Genomic DNA, 19,748 nt, shown 5'->3' with positions numbered 1-19,748 from the left:
TTGTAGATATGGACTGGAGTGTCTCTTTCGCTACTACAGCTATGGGCTAGAGAAGAAGTTCAAAGATGATTTGTTCCAGGATTTCCAAACGGAGACGATACGAGACTACGAAACCGGTGAGTTTGATATAGAGACTCGATCTTGTTTGTCTCAGCTCGTAGAATTCTCATTCACACCAATTAGTCTATCTAACTCATATATGTGGCACAGTTTAGGACTTCGTTCTGCTTCCTTTTGCAATACTATGAAAGTAATGCACAGAATTTGTGTGCCCTTTTTGGTGGCTGGAATGACTACATGTCACTGCTGCATTGCTGTTCAGCGGTAGTTATTTTAACCCTTATGCTGGCAGAGCGACATTATTGTCGTTTTGCAATACCGACGACAATGGTCAGAGCGACTATTTTGTCACCACACGAACGGTTGTTAAAGATCTATTTTTGGTTGGCTTATTGCCTTCTTTTGTTAGTTTTTTTACTAATAGTAAACTACAATATATTGATCTTTGTTAGAAACTAAATAATAAGCCATTTTGAGGAAGAAAAGAAACGATCGTTTTTGCTATATTAAACGAACAACAATCCGAAGTAAAAACGTCTTTAAATAAAATTAGTAATTTGTTTGTAGGTTGTTTCTGCTTTTGTTTCTGCTTTTTGAATGTTTTCCCAGTGTGCAAAAACTTTCATTTAGTGCCATGGCGCTCTCCAAACGAAATTACCCACGTCTCTCTAATGCTGCGAGGAGTAGTAGTAGTGTCAGTGCTCGCAGTAATAGGATGATTCAGCTGATTGCGATAACTTTTTATAGTTAGTAGCCAGAAATAATGGTGACAGTGAATCTGGTTCAGATTGTGACGAGGGATTTTGCATCGAAATCTGAGAGTGAAAGTGATGAAGAAGCTAGTCACAGTTTTCATAATCCAGGAGGTGGCAGTGATGCTAGTGCCTGGACTACTATCAGAAATTTATATACTAATCAGGCCTCTGCAAGGGCAAATGCTTCCAAAAGTACCATAGCTAGAGAAACAGTTATGAGAAGAATTGTCTTGAAACACGTTTATTTGTATTTACCTGTATCATAAACACATACACGTTCACAATATCATAAATAACAGTGTATCAGCGATTTTTTTTAAATCTATTTTTGAAAAATTAATTTGCCCAGGGGGTCTCAAATAGCCCAAAAAACTTGCATGCGAAAGGGTTAATGGTGCATCATCTTTGATGTTCGGTATTAGTTGGCATTTCCACAGGAATCGGATTATTTAAATGCTTAAAACTGAAGAGGTCTGCACTCGTAGACGTATCTATTTACTTACATACTTATATGAAGGTTGGGAGAGTATCATGTTACCAATTCATTGAACTACCTAAATCTCAACTTGAGCCCTTTTTTCTATGAATCTGCAATGCGATTTCTGCAGTCCGTTTTCTTTTTACAAAAAGATTCTTCAAAGAACTCTTCTATTCAAAACCTGCACGAGTTTGCTTGTTCAACATTTAATCTTGATATAATGTAGACCTAATATTTGAATGGTTTTATGAATGGCGCTGAACATTTTCATTACTTTCTTCATTTAGGGGTATCTCTATTAGTGCCATGTTTTTGTACTTTTTCTGAATGGTCTCGCTCGTTACTGTATCGGAGCTGGTTTGCATATATTTTACAGCCTAGCTAGAGTACACACCATCTCGACATTGTTTCTACTGATTGTTATGCTTGACTAATGACACGTTGCAGAGAAGCATTGTTTAAAAACTTACCTGTCAGTGGTCAGTAAGCAACCACACGCAAACATGAATACATTGGGAAAGTTAGTCAAAAAGGAAGCGGGAAGCATTTTTGCAACCAGAAGCAAAGTCTAGCTGCAATGTTTTAGTAGCGTTCGTGTGAACTTTAGAGCATGCTTGATCGCAATGCTATCATGAATCCTCTAATGTTACACAAAAGCTTAGTGTTCTTTTCGTATAGCTATCAGCGTTTAATAGCATTTTCACATGTTCTAACAACACATGATTTTAGTTAATTGGCATCAGCAGAAAGCATTTATAACTCTTCTATGACACAAGCATTTTTGAAGCTGGTAAAGTTTGTTTCTAAATACCATATTGTAGGTCAGCTGTATGGTCTAGAAAAGTTTTGGGCCTTCTTGAAGTACACTCGTAGGCAAAATATTGTTGTTGATGCTAAACTGACTGGCTATCTCTCCAAGTTTAAACGTCTTGAAGATTTTCGAGTTATAGAGGTACGTAGTTTATTTTGTTACTGATTTGTAGGTGGCTGTATCGAGATTGCGACAGGACATATTGCTTTAGTTTTTCTTTTTCCTGAGCAAGCTTGAAAAAGTATTTTATGCATGAGCAGTAATATTCTTCAAATCCTGTTTATTTTATTTTAAAGCCGGTATTTGTAGACTTCAATTTACTCATTTCTTGGACAGTTATTGGCTGTTACTGTTGCGTTATGCACATTTATTTTTTGACGTAAGGCAGCTGATGGTGTGGAATAATTAATGGAGCTTTCTACATTTGCCATATCATCTAATGAGTTTTCCTATTCTAAATAAAAATCAATTTTATTCTGGTTCAAAACTAGAACGTGACGTGTTTACTAAATTTGAATCATTTACTTGATAAACTGGATTTTAAAAAAGGCAGGTAATATAGATAGAAGAGTATGTTGAAGTTGTTTTAAGTACTGTGAAGGCTGGGAAATTAATAGCCATATCTGTAGCAGCTGTTACCCCTCTCACATTTGCCTGATTTTTTTGTTCAATGAAAACGATTAAAAATTATGTTTGCGTTTTATTGTAATGACATATAGAAAATAATACCCTTTACAAATTAGAGGCAGTATTTCGTGAACTGCTGCGAAACCTTTGCACATATGTATTGTATCTGTATTGTATGTATATGTATACAATGTGTTGTATCTCTGGTTGCTGAAGTTCCTAATTATTGTTTGGCATCAAATGCAACGTTTTAAATCTTTTGTTTGACTTCCAATTTGTTTGAGATTCAAGAGCTTGAAATTCAAGGTTACGCTGTACCATGTAGACATCGCTGTTTAACTTACCTAGTCAATGTTTTTGCAAAGTGTGCGCCCTGATTGTCAGTGATGATAAAACAGCTTGGTGTGGCTAGTGATGCAATATGAATATTACTCCAATTACTTTTCCCAAAATACAGCAGAATGATACAGCTTTTAATTAGATGGTATCTTTTTTTAATCAACCCTAATGTTAGTCTGTTTTGTATGAAAAGGAGGAAACTGAAGGTGCCCGGCTGCGAACTCCCTCCGGTGACAGCCGTCGTAGAAGACAAAGTTCCGAATCCAGCCAATATCGGCAACGACAGCGTGCGTCTTCAGGTGAATCTAGCTCAACTTCTGCTCAAGCAAAGGGAATGTCAGCATCTCCTGGTGTCAGCTCAAGCTCATCTGGGAAGGGCCAGACCAAGGCACCAGTTCCTAAGACAGACCGGGGAAAGGGAGCCCATCCCGGTAGCCAAACTTCATGTAACAGTGAGACTGCTGACCAGAAGACTAAGGGAAAGTGATGAAAAAGTATTGCTCCTAGAGCTACTCTGTGCAATAGGAGCTGTAAATAGCATTTCTATGGATTACAGGACTTCTTGTTCTGTTCTATCCAGTGTATTGATGCAGAGGGGTACTTGAACAGCCTGCTCATCGTGCAGCGTATGGTCCGCTGCTCCAGTCAAAAACAGAATGGAAATTCGCTCCATTCACGTGTCTACCACTGACTAAGTCTTTTGGCTTGCAAAAATTGTCGCACCATTCGCTATGCAAAACAAAACAGTATCCACCATGCTATCTTTTAAAGTTCCCTCGTGTATGATTACTTTCTGCTAAGTTACACAGAAGTTAGATTTTAGTTTAAAATGTGCAAGTGATTCAGCCTCCATATCACACTTTGCTTGTCACTAGTGCATAGCTGTTTCTTTGTCAGTAGTATTCGCTGTGTATTCTATAGCTATATTGCCAATAATATATAAATGTACAGAATTGGCTCGTGAGTGATCTATTCTTTATTATGTATTGTCAACTCAACTATCCTGTGTGCTCTATGACATGTCCTTCCTCTCCATTATATGATTCATTGTTCATCGTTTTTTACAACATAAAATACAAAAATATTTCATTATGGTTATGGGTCGCACTGAAACTTCATAGCTTCTGACAATTTGCTTTGAAAAGTTTGCCACATTTTTGATGAAATGAATTTTTTTAGCCAATCATTGGTTGGTGCATATGTACTAGTATTACTTTGCAGACAATTAAATATATCTATAATTAAAAACCCAAAATCCATTGCCTGCAACTATTATTGTGGTGCTTTGTATTGTCCTTCCTCGTGTATGAGTTGAGAAATCCATCTTCCTGTTGGAGTTACTCAAGAGGCCTTACAACCAGATGTTGCTAACGAAATGCGTAGCTATAGCTACAATCAATGTTATACAGCCCCCCACAGTGGGGGGCTGTATATCATTGCTGCAATTGTTTCAAACGAGATATCCCACACATTTTCTATATTACTGCGCAACTGTTTGGTGCAAGCTTCGTATATATTTCTCAAGTTATGCACACTAAGCAAGCCATACTAGTGATACATGAGGTGGTTTTATGAGCTTCAGTCAGTTGTGCGATAGGCAACAAGTCGCTAAACAATTCATACTAACGCATTTGACTACCGTCTTTACAGTTAGATTGCCGATTCCTAATTAGCCTGTTTTGACAAACAGTTGTTCTTGCGGAGCTGTACCCCCCCCCCCCCTTAAGTGGAGCGAGCAAACAACAGCCGCTGTTGTTTTGCTAGCTCCGCTCGACGGGGGACAACTCCGCAAAAGCTACAGTTTGTCAAATCGGGCTAATTTCGCGTTAATTATTGTGGGCGGGCAAGCTAGCATAGCAATGAATATTAATGCTTCGTTTTTACGCTTCATGACGTGAAAGTTACTTTTGTCTGTGATCGGTCAAAGATAACTCGTCGATTACGGATCATTTTCTCGTTTTATCGCCATACCTGCCAACTCTCACGCATTGGCCCGCATTAGGTGTGAGGCTCACGCCATCACCCCAAAGAAAAAATGGAAAAGCGTGAGATTTTTGCCCCAATTTCCACCATTTTATATATACTGTCATTGATACATCAATTGCCCCAAAACCAAATCTCTCACGCATTGCCCCACTTTTGGGCTGGCAGGTCTGTTTATCACTCTCATCAGCTCATGTTGATAAGCAAGTTCAAGGGAAGTAATTACAGACCTGCCAACCCAAGAGTGGGGCAGTGCGTGAGATTTGGTTTTGGGGCATTTGATGTATCAATGATAGTATATATAAAATTGGAAAAATTGGGGCAAAAATCTCACGCATTTCTCACGCATTTTCATATTTTCTTTGGGGTGATTGCGTGAGTCTCACGCCCAATGCGTGAGAGTTGGCAGGTATGGAAGTAAACTATTAGTATTTACATTTAGATGCCTAAGAAACAGGAGCTATATAATTCATAATAGGACATGCATTTGGCGCGTGTCTGCCCAAATTTTCAAGCTTTGCAAGGGCGAATCAGTTTTCGAATATGCGACATAAAAAAGGCGACTTGGTAATAAATCAATAAGTCCAGATGCTGCTGTTAAAAAAATTTCCGTCCTAATCGTCTTGATGATTTTACATTTCGCTTGAGGATGTTTTTATAAAAACTACGCTGTATGTTAAAACCTGCATCATTGTAAGCTGTATTTCATGCAAAACCTGTTGAATATGGCGCATTTTTTGGTTCATATCAGAACTTATACTGTAAGAAAATTTATGAAATTCTGTTACAGTTTGTTCACTGCGATGGAACAGAGAAATATTGTAACTAACCGTTGTTTTTCGGTGATGTTTAGTGTGTGCTGATCAACAAACAATAGTTGCCAAAAATTGTGTGGTGCTATCAAGTGACAAAATGTTGTTTCGATTTCTGCTTTCTATCTATAAAATTTTCATATGGTTTTGTAATAGAAAGAGTAGAAGTGAATTTTAAAATTAGTTTGAGCTTTCTTATTGTTAGGGCTGAATGTGAAGAAATTATGTTGTACATAACTAATCTGATTCCACACACAACATCAATGTTTTAATTGCTTTGTCATTTCATTCTATTTCGACTATGTTCAGTTTGTGTACTTTTGCTTTGCCATGTGGGAACTAATTTGATTATTACCGGTTCAGGTACAAATAGAGGTGTTAAGCCATTTCAAGCAGTACTGATATTTACCAGTAACAAGTACTTCTTTATTCTATAAGTCCAACAATTAAAAGGTACAACTAACAAAATTCTAAACAATAATATTAATGACAAAAGGTTGAAATAGCCAATAAAAGTTACACCCTTACTCGACCGATCGTCCATGTTTGCTTGCTCGGTCCGTAGGGCTGCGAGTTTCGATAGTCAGATGAGAGTCATGGCAGTCATTATATGTAGAGGCTCGGTAGTTGAGATAGGGAAATACAAAAAGATCAGCTGATGATGGCGAAAGAGGCTCCATACATAGGGAAATGATAGAGGCTCCAGAGGCATAGGGAAAAGAGAGGGAGGCTCCCAAAGCAAAGGAATGCGCCTCAGCAGGCAGAGGGAGCCTCAGCAGGTTCTTGAGAAGGGGAGAGAGATAGATCGATAGACCGGTAGATAGATGCTGAGTCGGAGCTGTTCTTTTTTATATATGTCTCTGATAGCCTGTGAGAAGGTGTTTAGGTGCTCAAGTTCTGTTCTTTATGTTGCAGAGGCTTGACAGTGAGTGAGCTTGAGTGAACTTGTTTTAAGTACGTCATGAGAGTATAATGGTTGAAAATGATGACTAACTCCAGTTGTCTTGGTCTTGTCTGGTACAGGTCTGATATCTTTTAATGATTTTCAGGTATGTCAATTGATGTCTATTGGCTGCTTCCGCAGGAGGTTTTTAAGCTGCTTGTAGATGAGTATAGGATGACTGTCTTTATTGATGGGTTCTTTAATGTATTCGCTGTCATGTTCATTGGAATATTGCATGTCTCCGGTGTTTAGTCATTTCTCCATTATGCTATCTATGTTTGCTAATACTTCTACACAACACTGTTTTACAGAAGTATGTGAAACATTGGTAGTTACATGCATTAGGGTCTAGTTTGTTGTATAATCTACTTACCCAAAGGTTCTAGATGTTGCACCTAAGATTGTTAAGCATTGTATATTTCAGAAAAGTGTATCAAAAACACTCTCCTATGCTTGTGCGTGGCTGAGAAAAACACCGTGCATTGTGGAATGGTAATAGAACTAAGCCTCTACAAAAACTGTTTAATTCAAATACTTGTACATTTGAACTCTACAAATATTGCCTATCGAACAAATTCAACCATTAATTTAACAATAGAAATCTACTATTGGCTGTCGCCAGTTCCTGTTTCATTTGCCAGTATTGAAGCAGCATGACATTTTGCTAATGAAAAATAACATTATCTCAGCTCAATACCATTGTAGCATTTGGGCAAAATATAGGCATGGTTTCCCTGGCTCTTTGCAAACATGGTTTGCATTTGGTAGGCCTACTACGCAACAATATGAAGGTTGTCTATCTTAAGTTAAAGCCAGATATTTTTTCTCAGGAACTACAATTCAGTTGCTTGCCTGGTGGGTGAGCCCCGGCTGCACCTTTCGCTGTTTGGTGAAACACATTTTGCATTTCGGTATTCAAGTAATTTTTACCTTTCTCATCATTATATTGGCTTGTTAACACTTGCTCATTGTGTTATTGTACTGCTTGTATTGAATGGCCTATGGTCTACAAAATCTATACTAACATCACTTTTCAATTACAATTTTGCTACCTACAATCAACTGTGTCAATACATTCTTTAAGCATATGTTAGAGATGGTTTGTTTAGAAAATTTGGTGAACTGACCAGTCCACAAGCACAGTGAGCTGCAGCAAACAGTTCTTTATTGCCTCTGTTTATGCCCACTATTCTCTGTATCAGCATTGCAGACAAAATAACGAATGGCTTAAGTATTACAGCTATTTTCAAATATTCTTTAAATGCACTGTATGTACAGCAGACTGAAGTAACATATGTGTAAAACTATTTAACATCAAAACTGAAATTGTCTGGGGCTGACTCTCTCTACTAGCAAACTAATATTCTATCTGTCCATCACGGATTACTCGCTAAAGGTTGTGACCTTTTTAAGTACATGCATTGAGTGTTCTGCGCACCTAAAACTAGCGCATCGTGAATTCTACATAATTAATACTGGGTATAAGAATTTTCACAGTTAGTTATTAAAGGCGTACAAAGTTTTGGGAGCGAACAACATCAAATAGAGTCAATTACAGTACTAATCCTTTACAAGCTGCTATCGTGGTTGGCGCTTGTAAATGAGGGGTTGGGGAGACTGCCCATGGCTAGCTAACAATGCTAGGTCACGTTAGTGGCTTGTGAACTCGTAATGCCGTATTGAAGGTAAACAGTCCCATCCTTTATTTTGAATAGAGGTGAAAAACATGGGACATTTGTAAAGGGAATCAAGGTACTTATGTGCGAACCTGATATTCGATAGATATACTTAAGCCGATATTTTTAGGTTAAATTGGGTAAAAATGTTTTTGGGAGTACTTTTACAGCTTTTTGGTAGAAAAAATGCTCTAGCGCCTCAAGTAAATTTACTCAGCCATCATACTGAGGCTTTAAACCATAACTGTCACGAACAACTTTTATCGTATTTTCTAGGTAAATCAGACACGCTGATTCCGATTTTGTACTCAAAATAAAGATTAGTCCACTAACCTTCAAAGTCATTTAGGCTTTTTTAAAGTGTTTCAATATCCGTTTCAAAAACAACACAATCGGCATTACAAGCTCCGCCCATAAATATGTGACGAAACCTAGCTTTTTCAGAAACGGAAGTTAGGAATGTTTAGTCCGATTTAGAATAATAGAGATGGGTGTCTTAAAACCCATTATTATCTAAATCCAGCCTGTAAAATAGTTTCAGCTTTTTATGAAAGGGATATAAGCTATTTAAAATTGCTCGCAGCTTGTTACATGACGTTTAAATGAGCTGGACGCCGAGAAAAATGAGCTCAAAAAGCGCGGTTTTATCACGAGCTAGCGTTGTTATTGCGCTTTTTAAATATGCAATGCTAAATAGCTTATCTACCTTTCAGAAAAGACTGATATTATTTTTAAGGCTGAATTTAGATATTAATGGATTTTAAAACACCCATATCTATTATTCTAAATCGGTCTAAACATCCCTACGTAACTTCTGTTCCTAAAAAGCTAGGTTACGTCAAGTATTTATGGGCGGAGCTTGTTATGCTGATCGTGTTGTTTTCGAGACCGATATTAAAACGCTATAAAAAGTTCTTCATTACTCTGAAAGTTAGTGGGTCAATCTTTATTTCGAGTACAAAATCGGAATCAGCATGTCTGATTTACCTAGTAAATATGATAAAAGTTGTTCGTGGCAGTTATGGTTTAATAGTTAATCAATAATTTATATACTAGATAATTGTAGAAATTAGCAGCGGTACATTTGGAATGTTTTGTGCTTCCAAAGTTATTTTCCGAAGTTGCAATTAGAAGTTATAATTAACTTCTAATTTCTGCTTTTAAGCAGGCCGAGCACTTACAATTTTTTCGCAATAAAGAGAGGCAAATTACACGCAATGAAACAACACGCGCACTCACACCACTTCAGAAGTTCTATGAAACAAGGTAAAAAGTTGATTTTCACACAAAATATGCTTTGATAAAATTTTTTAAAGGCGTATACATTAATATATTGTAGATTTCAGATTGCCTTTCCGTTATGGTAGGTGATTTGTTATCAAAAATTGGCTAATGTGGCAATGAGCTCCTTGTTTGACTTTGTTACTAGATGTTGGTATTAATGTGTGATCATCTCTAGCGGACAGCCTCATTTCAAAGTTTTAGTATATAGTATATGTGGGCTTGTGATCTAATATCTTACAAAGTCTATCATGACCTTGCAAAAATAATTTATGCCTGTGTCAAACAGTACCTATAATATAATAATCAAACATTCTTGACATTTTTGAGAATGCAAACCATGCTGTCAAATAATGATAATGAACACGAATAAGTGGCAAATATATTTTTAAGCAGCTGTGCTGACCACACATTGGGTTTCCAATCAGTAGTCCTAGTCAAGCTGTGCTTTGTAATTTGATTCAGTGGATAATTAAATAATTTGAACAACGGATTCTCACATAACCTGATGTAAAATTTTGGCAGAATAAAAAGATGCAGATGTTCAAAGTTATACATTGAAGCCTTATTCAGTATTTAATCTGCTCATCTCTTGGTCAGGTCTCTAATCTCACATGATCTTTAGATATCAAATTGATGATGAACTTTAACGATGAGGAGTTGTCTCTGGTTGCCTTGGCTCCATGTTATCATTTTACAAAAGAAGGAATACTGTTTACCCGTCTGCTGAAGAAGTCGACCAAAAAAGCGAAGTTAGGCAAAAGTAATGCTGGTAGGTTAATAACAATTACAGTTGGCACTCTAATATAAATAATCCGTTCCCGGAACATTTATGTTATAGTGTATTTACGTTATACGAACAGTATAACATATAAATTGCTTAATCCGTTCCAAGATCTTTCTAAACTCACCCATTTGACCATACAAAAAGAAAAAAAACAAGACTTAAATTCTTAATTTGTGGGCTGTACCCTATCTGCAGGATTAATGGTTTGCTTCAACTATTGTTCTCCTTTTTCCCATCAAATTCAATGTTTTTATAGACTATGATTGCGTTAATTTTACAATAAGTTAATTGGGAGGTTGACAATTACGTTCATCTACAATGATTTCTTTTTTTCTAGACAGCAAAGCCTATTATGTAATGGAAAGCCAATAAAAATATTTGATACGTATACAATAAAGCAAAACAAAACATATTTAAACTATAAAAAGAGCGGTGTGTACCTGTTCGTCATCCATCTGTGTATCCAGAAGTCATGGTTAGGATACAAAATAACTTTCAACGATACTCCAACTTGTGACATTCAGATTAGTAGGCTGTCGCTGTAACACTTGCGCCAATCTATCGCCTTCAAGTATTAATGAACGATTGCACATCTAACCTATTCTCTGTTTTGTCGACACATCTAATGATCTATCACAACGAACTGGAATGTCATTAAAATGTATATTTAATATACATAATGCTATACATCGTCGTTTTTTTCTCAAAAGTGTAGCAAGATATGTTTACCATACAAATCAAATTTGAGAACTTGCACCAACTTTACACTTAACGTTACATGAACTTTTTTACGTAGCTTTATGAAGCAAAAACTTCACATAAATTGTTTACGTTATCTGGATTTTACGTCATAGGAGATATACGTTATATAGAAGATATACCTTATAGGAGATATACGTTATAGGAGCGTCTACTGTACTTGTTTTGTTGGTTTCCTTTGGTTAATACTTGTTAAAAACCTCATTGTATCTATTTTAGTGTGAATGTGTTTCTATTCACTATTTCAGGCTATGTGGAGAAGTGGTTCTGCCTTAGATCTAACTTACTCTTCCGTATGAAGGGCATAGACCGGGTATGTCAGCTAGTAAGGTCATGACACGCTTTTTGTTTTTCTGTTGTATTTTCTTGTTACACAATCTAGTGAAAACCAGTCAAATTTAAAGCGGTGGGTAATTTTTCTGTTTATTTTGGGTGCCAGAATAGTAATTAAAACATAATCCTCATGAAATTCTCCTTTTTTGATGAGACCTTGTTCACACAGTCCAATTTTTTCCTATTTCTTGAAAAAAGTTTAATCAGCCAAGGTCAGCATGGCAGCATTCGTTTTATGTAGCTATTTAGTTTAGAGCAGCTGGAGAACTGTTTAAATTTCTCCCCAGCTTTTATGACGTGTGTTAATTTTCACTAAATTTCTATACAGCGATAACATAGTGACACACCTCATATGGTACTGCAATGCCATCATGGAGACAGCCGGGTACCTTTCATTCTGTTGTGATTCAGTGTCGCTGTTTGCAAGCGAAACATCCAAACGATGCAACATCTTTGTGTCATGAAAACGGTCTTAAGCCTGGTTCTCATATATGTCGCAAAACACCGGCGGCAGCATCGCAGGCTATTAGCGGTGAAATGGGAACCTACGCGCCGGGTTCCGCCGGTAGTTGCCAGCAGCACCGCAATAGTTTAGCGCTGTTCACATTTCACCAAAGGCCGCAGGCAAAATCTTCCCGAAATGCACTGTACGGGTGAAGGTCACCATTATAAAAAAGGTATGGCGAGCGAACATTTTGTTTCATTACGCAATTATGTTTAGCGACGCAGCTTATATGTCAACAGATGCCGCCTGGCATTGCGAGCGTTTTGCTGCGCAAGTTGCCACCGGAGTCTCGCAATCGATATGGAAACCAGGCTTTATTGATCAATGGCATCGCACTTGTGAGTGCTCATAGGAGAACATTGATCACGCATGATTTGTTTTGTCCTTGACCTCTTAAAGGTACAACCTTGACATAATGCATCACAAAACTATCGCTTACCATAGCTCCCTATAGAAACATGATTTGCTTGTCGGCCAGTGTAGCACTTCAACACTGGCACACCCACCTGTCACTACACTGTCACTATGTGTCACTACACTGTCACTACGTGTCACTACACTGTCACTACGTGTCACTACACTGTCACTACGTGTCACTACACTGTCACTACACTGTCACTACACTGTCACTACACTGTCACTACACTGTCACTACGTGTCACTACACTGTCACTACGTGTCACTACACTGTCACTACGTGTCACTACACTGTCACTACGTGTCACTACACTGTCACTACGTGTCACTACACTGTCACTACACTGTCACTACGTGTCACTACACTGTCACTACGTGTCACTACTGCTGTACGGAAACTAAGCAATTATCTCATTGCCACTCCTATTTTAGTACAGAGAGAAATATTTTGCTTTTACCAGTTTTCTGCAATATAAAGTTGTCCGCAAGACAGTGGTTTAAAGCATAAACACATATTTGTAGACGAGTGGTGTGGCTGGAGTCATCGTACTGGAAAGATGCTCCATTGAGCTGGACTCTGAAGAGTCAGATAGCTGTTTCTCCTTTGTGATTGGTTAGTCTTTCACTGTACTTTCAGCCCATTCGTTAGTTTAAAACTGGTAGATGTTTCAATATTGCCTCCCATTGTGTCAGCTGTTTGTGTATATTAGTCTTTTTGCTGATGAGAGAAGAACCTGGATACATACCGTGAGAATTCATGTTTTAAAGATGTTCTTTGTAAGGTTTTATTGCTCTAAAGATGTCAGTTAGAGAGATTTCTATTTATTAGAAAGATTTGTCGTAACCTTAGTTTCCTATATTAGGGATGAGAGATGAGGTAATTGGCAAGCATATCTTGCACAGCTGTAAAGCAGTCCAGTTGGCATTTATTTTTGTCAATTTATAACAGACATAGAATTTACCAAGCGTAACTGAAAAAACCTCATAGTCTCAGATTTTGATGATTTTTTAATATGCATTTGAAGCTACAACAATGAATAACATTGAGGAATGTAAGTTAAGAAAATATTTTAAGGCTCATTACTATCACAATCACAAGCCACAAGCACACAGCAAATTTGAACTTGATAGGGTAATAATCAGCCAAATTAAAGCTTGACAAGGGGGATAATCTCATGTAATTAAGGAGATTTACAAAGGTCTTTGGAGGGCATTTGGAACTCAATTTTAAGCATTTTACAGTCTGAAACACAAACTTTTGAGGGTTTTAATGAAATCTGCATATGTTAATTGGTGTAAAACATGAAAAAAAAGTGTGACTTTGTTGAAACCACAGGTTGACCTTGATTTCTACTTTTGCAGTATTTCAACAAAGACGTTAATCTTGTATGGGTTCTAGACCCGATGCATCTACAAAGAAGATTAGACTAGTTTTGGATAGCTGAGGCCTCGAGAAATTCAGAAATATCAACAGAAACAATGGAAAAATTATATGTTAAGGGTGATAATTGCTTTTGAATAGTCGCTAAAATAGCATTTTCAGTTTTTTTAGCCGGAGTTATCTCCCACATTATTCATCCGAAAATTTCAAACCTAATTGTTTGTGTAAATATGGAAATTGTGTGTGGACACAAAAAATATAGACCTCTAACTTGTATATTCTTGAACTTATATGAGTCTAAAGTCAGCGAGACGTGCTATGCCCTCAAACTCGGGCGACAAATGGTCAATGTTCAAATCCTTATAGCATCTTAACCGATGACCCTAAAAGATCAAAGTTTGAGATTAAAGTGTTTTTCAACATGGGCAACAACATATTAAACAATCATAAAAATCTGAGACTATGAAGTTTTTTTAGTTACATTTGGTAAATTCTATGCCAACAATGGTGTTTTATTTTTAGGGTTATTCCCATTCAACCATGTAGTCGCTTGTAGTTGTGTAACCATGATTATCACCAAAGCACTCCAATACAATCTGATAGGACATCTCATATGATAGGTCTAGCTCTGTCCAATTCCTTCTTAAAGCTAGAATAGTCTTGCACCCTTTGCTTGATGAGTGTGGATGCCTGGAGTGGAGACCTGTGGAGACCTGGATGCCATGGTCAATTGGTTGATGAGTGTGAACCTGGATGCCATGGTCTATTGGTTGATGAGTGTGAACCTGGATGCCATGGTCTATTGGTTGATGAGTGTGAACCTGGATGCCATGGTCTATTGGTTGATGAGTGTGAACCTGGATGCCATGGTCTATTGGTTGATGAGTGTGAACCTGGATGCCATGGTCTATTGGTTGATGAGTGTGAACCTGGATGCCATGGTCTATTACTTTTAGAAACTATACATCCATGCCTGCCTCTTATTAGCCTGTTATCTTTTCCTGAGCATAATCTTATGACACAATGGGTAGTGTGAGCAGCTATTATAGGCCTCTATTAACCGTCACTTGTTGATAAGTTATTCAAAGACTGACTAGCTGTGCAGAATCAGTTGTTTCTCCTTTGTTCATGTACTCTCAAGGCCCGTGCACGCCATCGCTCAATCCAGGGTTTAGCTGTGCGATAGACTACAATGGTTGGCTGTCTTTACATCATCGTCAATGATAAGATATACACACAATGAGCGATTAGCTGTACGTGACCGCTAACCAAAAACCAATTAGAAAGTACGAAATTGCATTGGTGATATCACCTGGTCCTATTGTATTCTTTAATTATCTGACTATGCAATTCATCACGCGTGTACCATATGAATAGACAAAAAACTTCACAACTGTTGAAATTGGATCCGATGCGGTCAACAGACGGCTAATCAAGATGCTAACAGTTGCGATCATCGGTGTCAAAGTTCAATATGATGAAAGTCGATCGCATCGTCGCTAGCAACGATTACGATGGCTGATCATCGCAAAATGACGCCATAGCAGCCCATCATTGCGGTCAATCGCACAGCTAATCGTCGACTTGAGCGATAGTGTACACGAGCCTGTACATGGCCGCCATTTTATTAGCTTTTTGAAAACGCTGTCATTGCATTAATAAACAGTGTAATCAACATTTTTAAATGATGTAAAAAGATTATCAGTTTCGTAGTGTTGAACCTTAGCACTCACCCACGGCTGACATGCTGGTAAAGTAGTACATTTTACGCAAAGCTCCAGCTCATTTCCGTCCGTTGCTAAAATATTTGTAAACATAAACTAGCTGCTCAGGAAAAACACTGCATATATGCGGAGGATCTAGAGATGGTTATCTTTGTTTCTAAGAGTCACTAAGTTACAATACTCTCTTCTATACCAAAGAGCTAATCTGATTCCTTGGTTAATCATTCACTTCCCTGGGATGGTTTATTATCTTGGTGAAAAACTGTGCTTTGAATGGATGCATTTGTATATTATTCGGAGATTCTTCAGGTCAGAATGGAGATCAAGAGCCGATATATCTTGGAAGCAAATCGGAGTCGGAAAGGGATCAGTGGCTGTCCGCTCTTCATACTGCCAGCTATGAGTGTATGAAAATGCAGTTGGAAAGCCTCAGAGAGCAAATAGTGATAAAGACAGGTCGAGACCCAATTACCTCCCCATATTCAGGCCCTGTTAGTAACTCCAACGGTGGGTGTAAGCTGTCCTCTGTTCAAGTATTTGCACTATTTGTATATTTCTGGTATCCCATATTATTTATGGTATATTTATCAAATTTTTATTTTACCTCAATTACAGGTTTTAAGACTTTACATAGTTTGTGTCCTCATTTTTTACATGACAGTTACAGGTTTTTACTCATTTCAGCTTACATTATATGAATTAATTGCATACAAACTCTAACAATGAGTTTTAAAATATCATTGCCAGCTGCTTTAACTATCTTCCACCTAATATCCGTTCTGTTAGCAAAAAAGTTGTTCAAACATTTTATGTCAACCATTTATCTGATTTTATTGAGTAACTATTCCCATTTTTTGTTTTATCATTCTTGTATGGCCTAATTGGGAAAACATTTGAAATGAAATGGTCGCCAATAAAGTAATATATATATATATGTGTATATATATGTATATATAATGTCACGCTTCTCTAGCATGGTGCTCTATTACTGAAAGTAAGAGCTAAAGTATATATATATTACATATTATTGTATTTGTATATATATTCTAGATGGATGCTTGGCATTGCACGAGTAATTAAATAATCACGTAATGAATTTGAGTAACTTACCTCGTAAGCTAGTAGTCTGAATCTTTACTAAAGCAATGGCGGTCTTCTAAGTCAGCTTACTAATCCTTACATTACGCCTAATGATCAACTGTGCTAGTTAATAACCCCAAGCACTTTAAATGGGAGTATTTTAATCAATGTAATTAATATAATCACAATCATTAATCACCAGCGAGTCGAGTGATCCTAGGGGTAGCGATATAAATCAGAGATATGGTACAGAGATCAAATCCTCTGCGAAGCGAGTTTTTCACTGCTAGATATTAATAGCTATAACTGGACACAAGGATGATCAACAAAAGGCAAACACATATGTATATCTCTCAAAGTTTGTCTCTGTCTGTTCAGATGTCTGCCTGTCCAGTTATAGCTATTGAAATTTTAGATTGATTAGCTTGCTGTGTGCTGGATGTGAACTCATAGAGCTTGCAACTGCAAGGGTGGTTGCAAAATGCAGGGTTTGAAGCTTGCAACTGCAAGTTTCAAACCACGCATCTAGCCACTTAGCTATACAGTCTTTAGCTTTCCATCGCTCTTATCATATACCGTATAACGTATGCACACACTAAATGTACACTTTCGATTATTAACTAATATTACCTTTTGCATTTGTTATTTTTTGAAATTGTTTAAAAACTAATTTTCTGCTACCATTACCTATTTTTTTTTAATTTGTAATTTTAAATGTGCCATTTCAATTTCAAATATGCTGTTACACTTCTACTATTTCCTGTTTTTCGTAAGGTTCGATTGCTATATCGGTAAAGGCTAATACTTTTCGCGCGAACAATTGTATTATCTCAAGTAGGAATAGCCGCTACATTCTCTATTCGTTCGGTCAGTCAAAGTACCACACAAAGACAGCCCGATATCTCATTTTTACATTTGTACCAGTATCTAGAGGTACCAGTATATTTGTATTCAAAATTTTGATGAATAGCTTCTCGTGGAACAGTAGCCTTTTTTATACCCTTTTTTTACACACTTATATGCTAGAATTGTTATTATCAGCTCAACATATTTATGATTTTTATTTTGTTTTTTTCAGTTCGTATTAATTGTATCATTACAAAATCATCTTTTATTGTAATTGTAGCAAAATAGACTTAATTTAGCTATTACTTGCTAATTAATTCACATTTACATTATAACACTTTTATAATTGTTTTATTTTGTTTCTTAATTTATTTGACCCGCACAGAACCTTTTCTTCATGATATGAAGTGTAAAAGTTAGTTTTTTGACAACCTTCACAGTTGTTTATACTTTCTCTTAAAACACTTTTCTTATGATATGTAGTTTGAAAGTTTCAATGATAAATTTTGTTATATGTTAAATGCAAAATCTCTTTTCTGTGCAAAGACTTTTATTACCCGAGCAAATCCGGGCATTCGTCTAGTGGGTATATATATATATATATATGTATAAATCTAAGGGTTTGCCTTTTTTATACATATATACATTGTATATATATAAATATATATATACATATATATATACATTTATATATATGATTATACATTGTATATATGCTTATATATATGCTTATATATATACAGTCAAACATGGATAACTCAAACTTCACGGGACCGAGCGAAAGTGTTCAAATTATCAGAGCGTCCAAGTTATCAGAGCACTGTCACAAGTCCATGTATTTACTTACTTATTGGTAGATACATGTACATATACAAACTATAATATAAATCAAAAGCACAAATGGCTTGTTTCAAATTAAATGCTTCTAATGTAAAGTTTAAAACGTTTTTATCAAAAAGTATAGAGATTTTTCTATCACTTGAGATTGGTTCGTTGTTTGAGGTTATGTTATTGCCAGGACGTTTTTTAGATTGACATTGGCAAAACTTGATCGTTGTTGAAATGCTCAAAAGAAAAGACATCTTTTTCTTTTGAGCGTTTTACCCACGATCAATTTTGCCGATTTTTCTTGAAGTTTATGCAAAGATTACCTCACTTTACCTCGCTTCCGAAGGGGGATCGCTAAGCGGATGTTTGGTATAAATCAAATTTCACCAAACCTTTAGAAAAGTCGTTGACAAAAATATTTTGCCAATGGTGGTAATAATGACGCTTATGAATTACGAAAAGTTGAGGTTTACCTCTATGGCTTGGAATAAAGTAATTTTCTAAAGCGATAACAACCGTTTCAGTAGCCGTTGGGCAAAAAACAGTTCGAATTAACAGTGTTGAGTTCGAGTTATCTATAGCAATTTATCATTATGTGGGAACGGACCAAAGAAGCTGTTCGAATTAACCATGTGTTCGAGCTATCCGTGGGCGAGTTATCCATGTTTGACTGTATATGCTTATATATATGTAAATATGTATATATACACTTATATATAGGGCCGATATATGCACATTCATATCTGGTTTTCAGTAGTGGGTGAAATTTATGAAGTTATATGTTTGTATATTGCAGCATCTGAAGATGAAACACCCTACATAGAGATGTGCCTGTGTAAGTATACATGATATTTTCTATTTTTAGGTTGTTGTCTGGGAAGTATTTACTAAACAGGTTACTGTTTTTAATTCCTAATATTTTAGGCAAGGTCATGGTGCCGGTGCCTAGTAACAACACACAATAGACGATGTTTTTCAATACATCTTATATGGAATTGCTATTTGTCAATGTCGGCTGCGGTGGTTTACATTGAAAAGTAGAGTTATTTCAGCGACGGTTTTTTGTCTTCAATAATCACAAAAAACTTATTGGATTGGCTGGCTTGTCATTTCCTAACTTTCAAAAACTGGAGAAGTGCGCGTAACACCAGCAGATTTATATATTCAAAAGAGTTGTGACCAAACACTGGAGTGTTCACTATTCTAGCATGTATTGGCTTCTTTAGGCCCTCAAGGGTGTCTCGTGCATTCCTTTGTTGTAGATTTGCTTTCAGTCAGGTAATAGGAAGGAATGGATTTCTTTAAAGATACAGTTTGCGGTGT

The 19,748-nt window shown here is 36.7% G+C and overlaps 2 protein-coding genes across 3 annotated transcripts in view; both read left to right on the top strand.

The window, feature by feature from the left end:
* The window catches only part of LOC137406660 (la-related protein 1B-like), a 41,535-nt gene extending 37,219 nt beyond the window's left edge, over window positions 1-4,316 (top strand). For both annotated transcript variants that reach the window (XM_068093272.1, XM_068093271.1), the window contains exons 19-21: window positions 7-116; window positions 2,115-2,245; window positions 3,264-4,316. In XM_068093272.1, the coding sequence (XP_067949373.1) occupies window positions 7-116; window positions 2,115-2,245; window positions 3,264-3,557 (535 nt within the window). In that variant the 3' untranslated portion in view covers window positions 3,558-4,316. The remainder of the gene's footprint in view (window positions 1-6; window positions 117-2,114; window positions 2,246-3,263) is intronic.
* Window positions 4,317-10,404: 6,088 nt separating this feature from the next.
* Window positions 10,405-19,748, top strand: part of LOC137405887 (inositol polyphosphate-4-phosphatase type I A-like) — a 42,550-nt gene continuing 33,206 nt past the window's right edge. Inside the window, exons 1-5 of the mRNA XM_068092329.1 lie at window positions 10,405-10,528; window positions 11,560-11,624; window positions 13,089-13,179; window positions 15,981-16,178; window positions 19,222-19,260. Of these exons, the coding sequence (XP_067948430.1) occupies window positions 10,405-10,528; window positions 11,560-11,624; window positions 13,089-13,179; window positions 15,981-16,178; window positions 19,222-19,260 (517 nt within the window). The remainder of the gene's footprint in view (window positions 10,529-11,559; window positions 11,625-13,088; window positions 13,180-15,980; window positions 16,179-19,221; window positions 19,261-19,748) is intronic.

Source organism: Watersipora subatra, chromosome 10 (assembly GCF_963576615.1).
Source record: "Watersipora subatra chromosome 10, tzWatSuba1.1, whole genome shotgun sequence".
In the NCBI taxonomy this organism is placed as follows: domain Eukaryota; kingdom Metazoa; phylum Bryozoa; class Gymnolaemata; order Cheilostomatida; family Watersiporidae; genus Watersipora; species Watersipora subatra.
The sequence above is the reverse complement of the archived record's forward strand: the minus strand, read 5'-3'. Positions and strand labels throughout refer to the sequence as shown.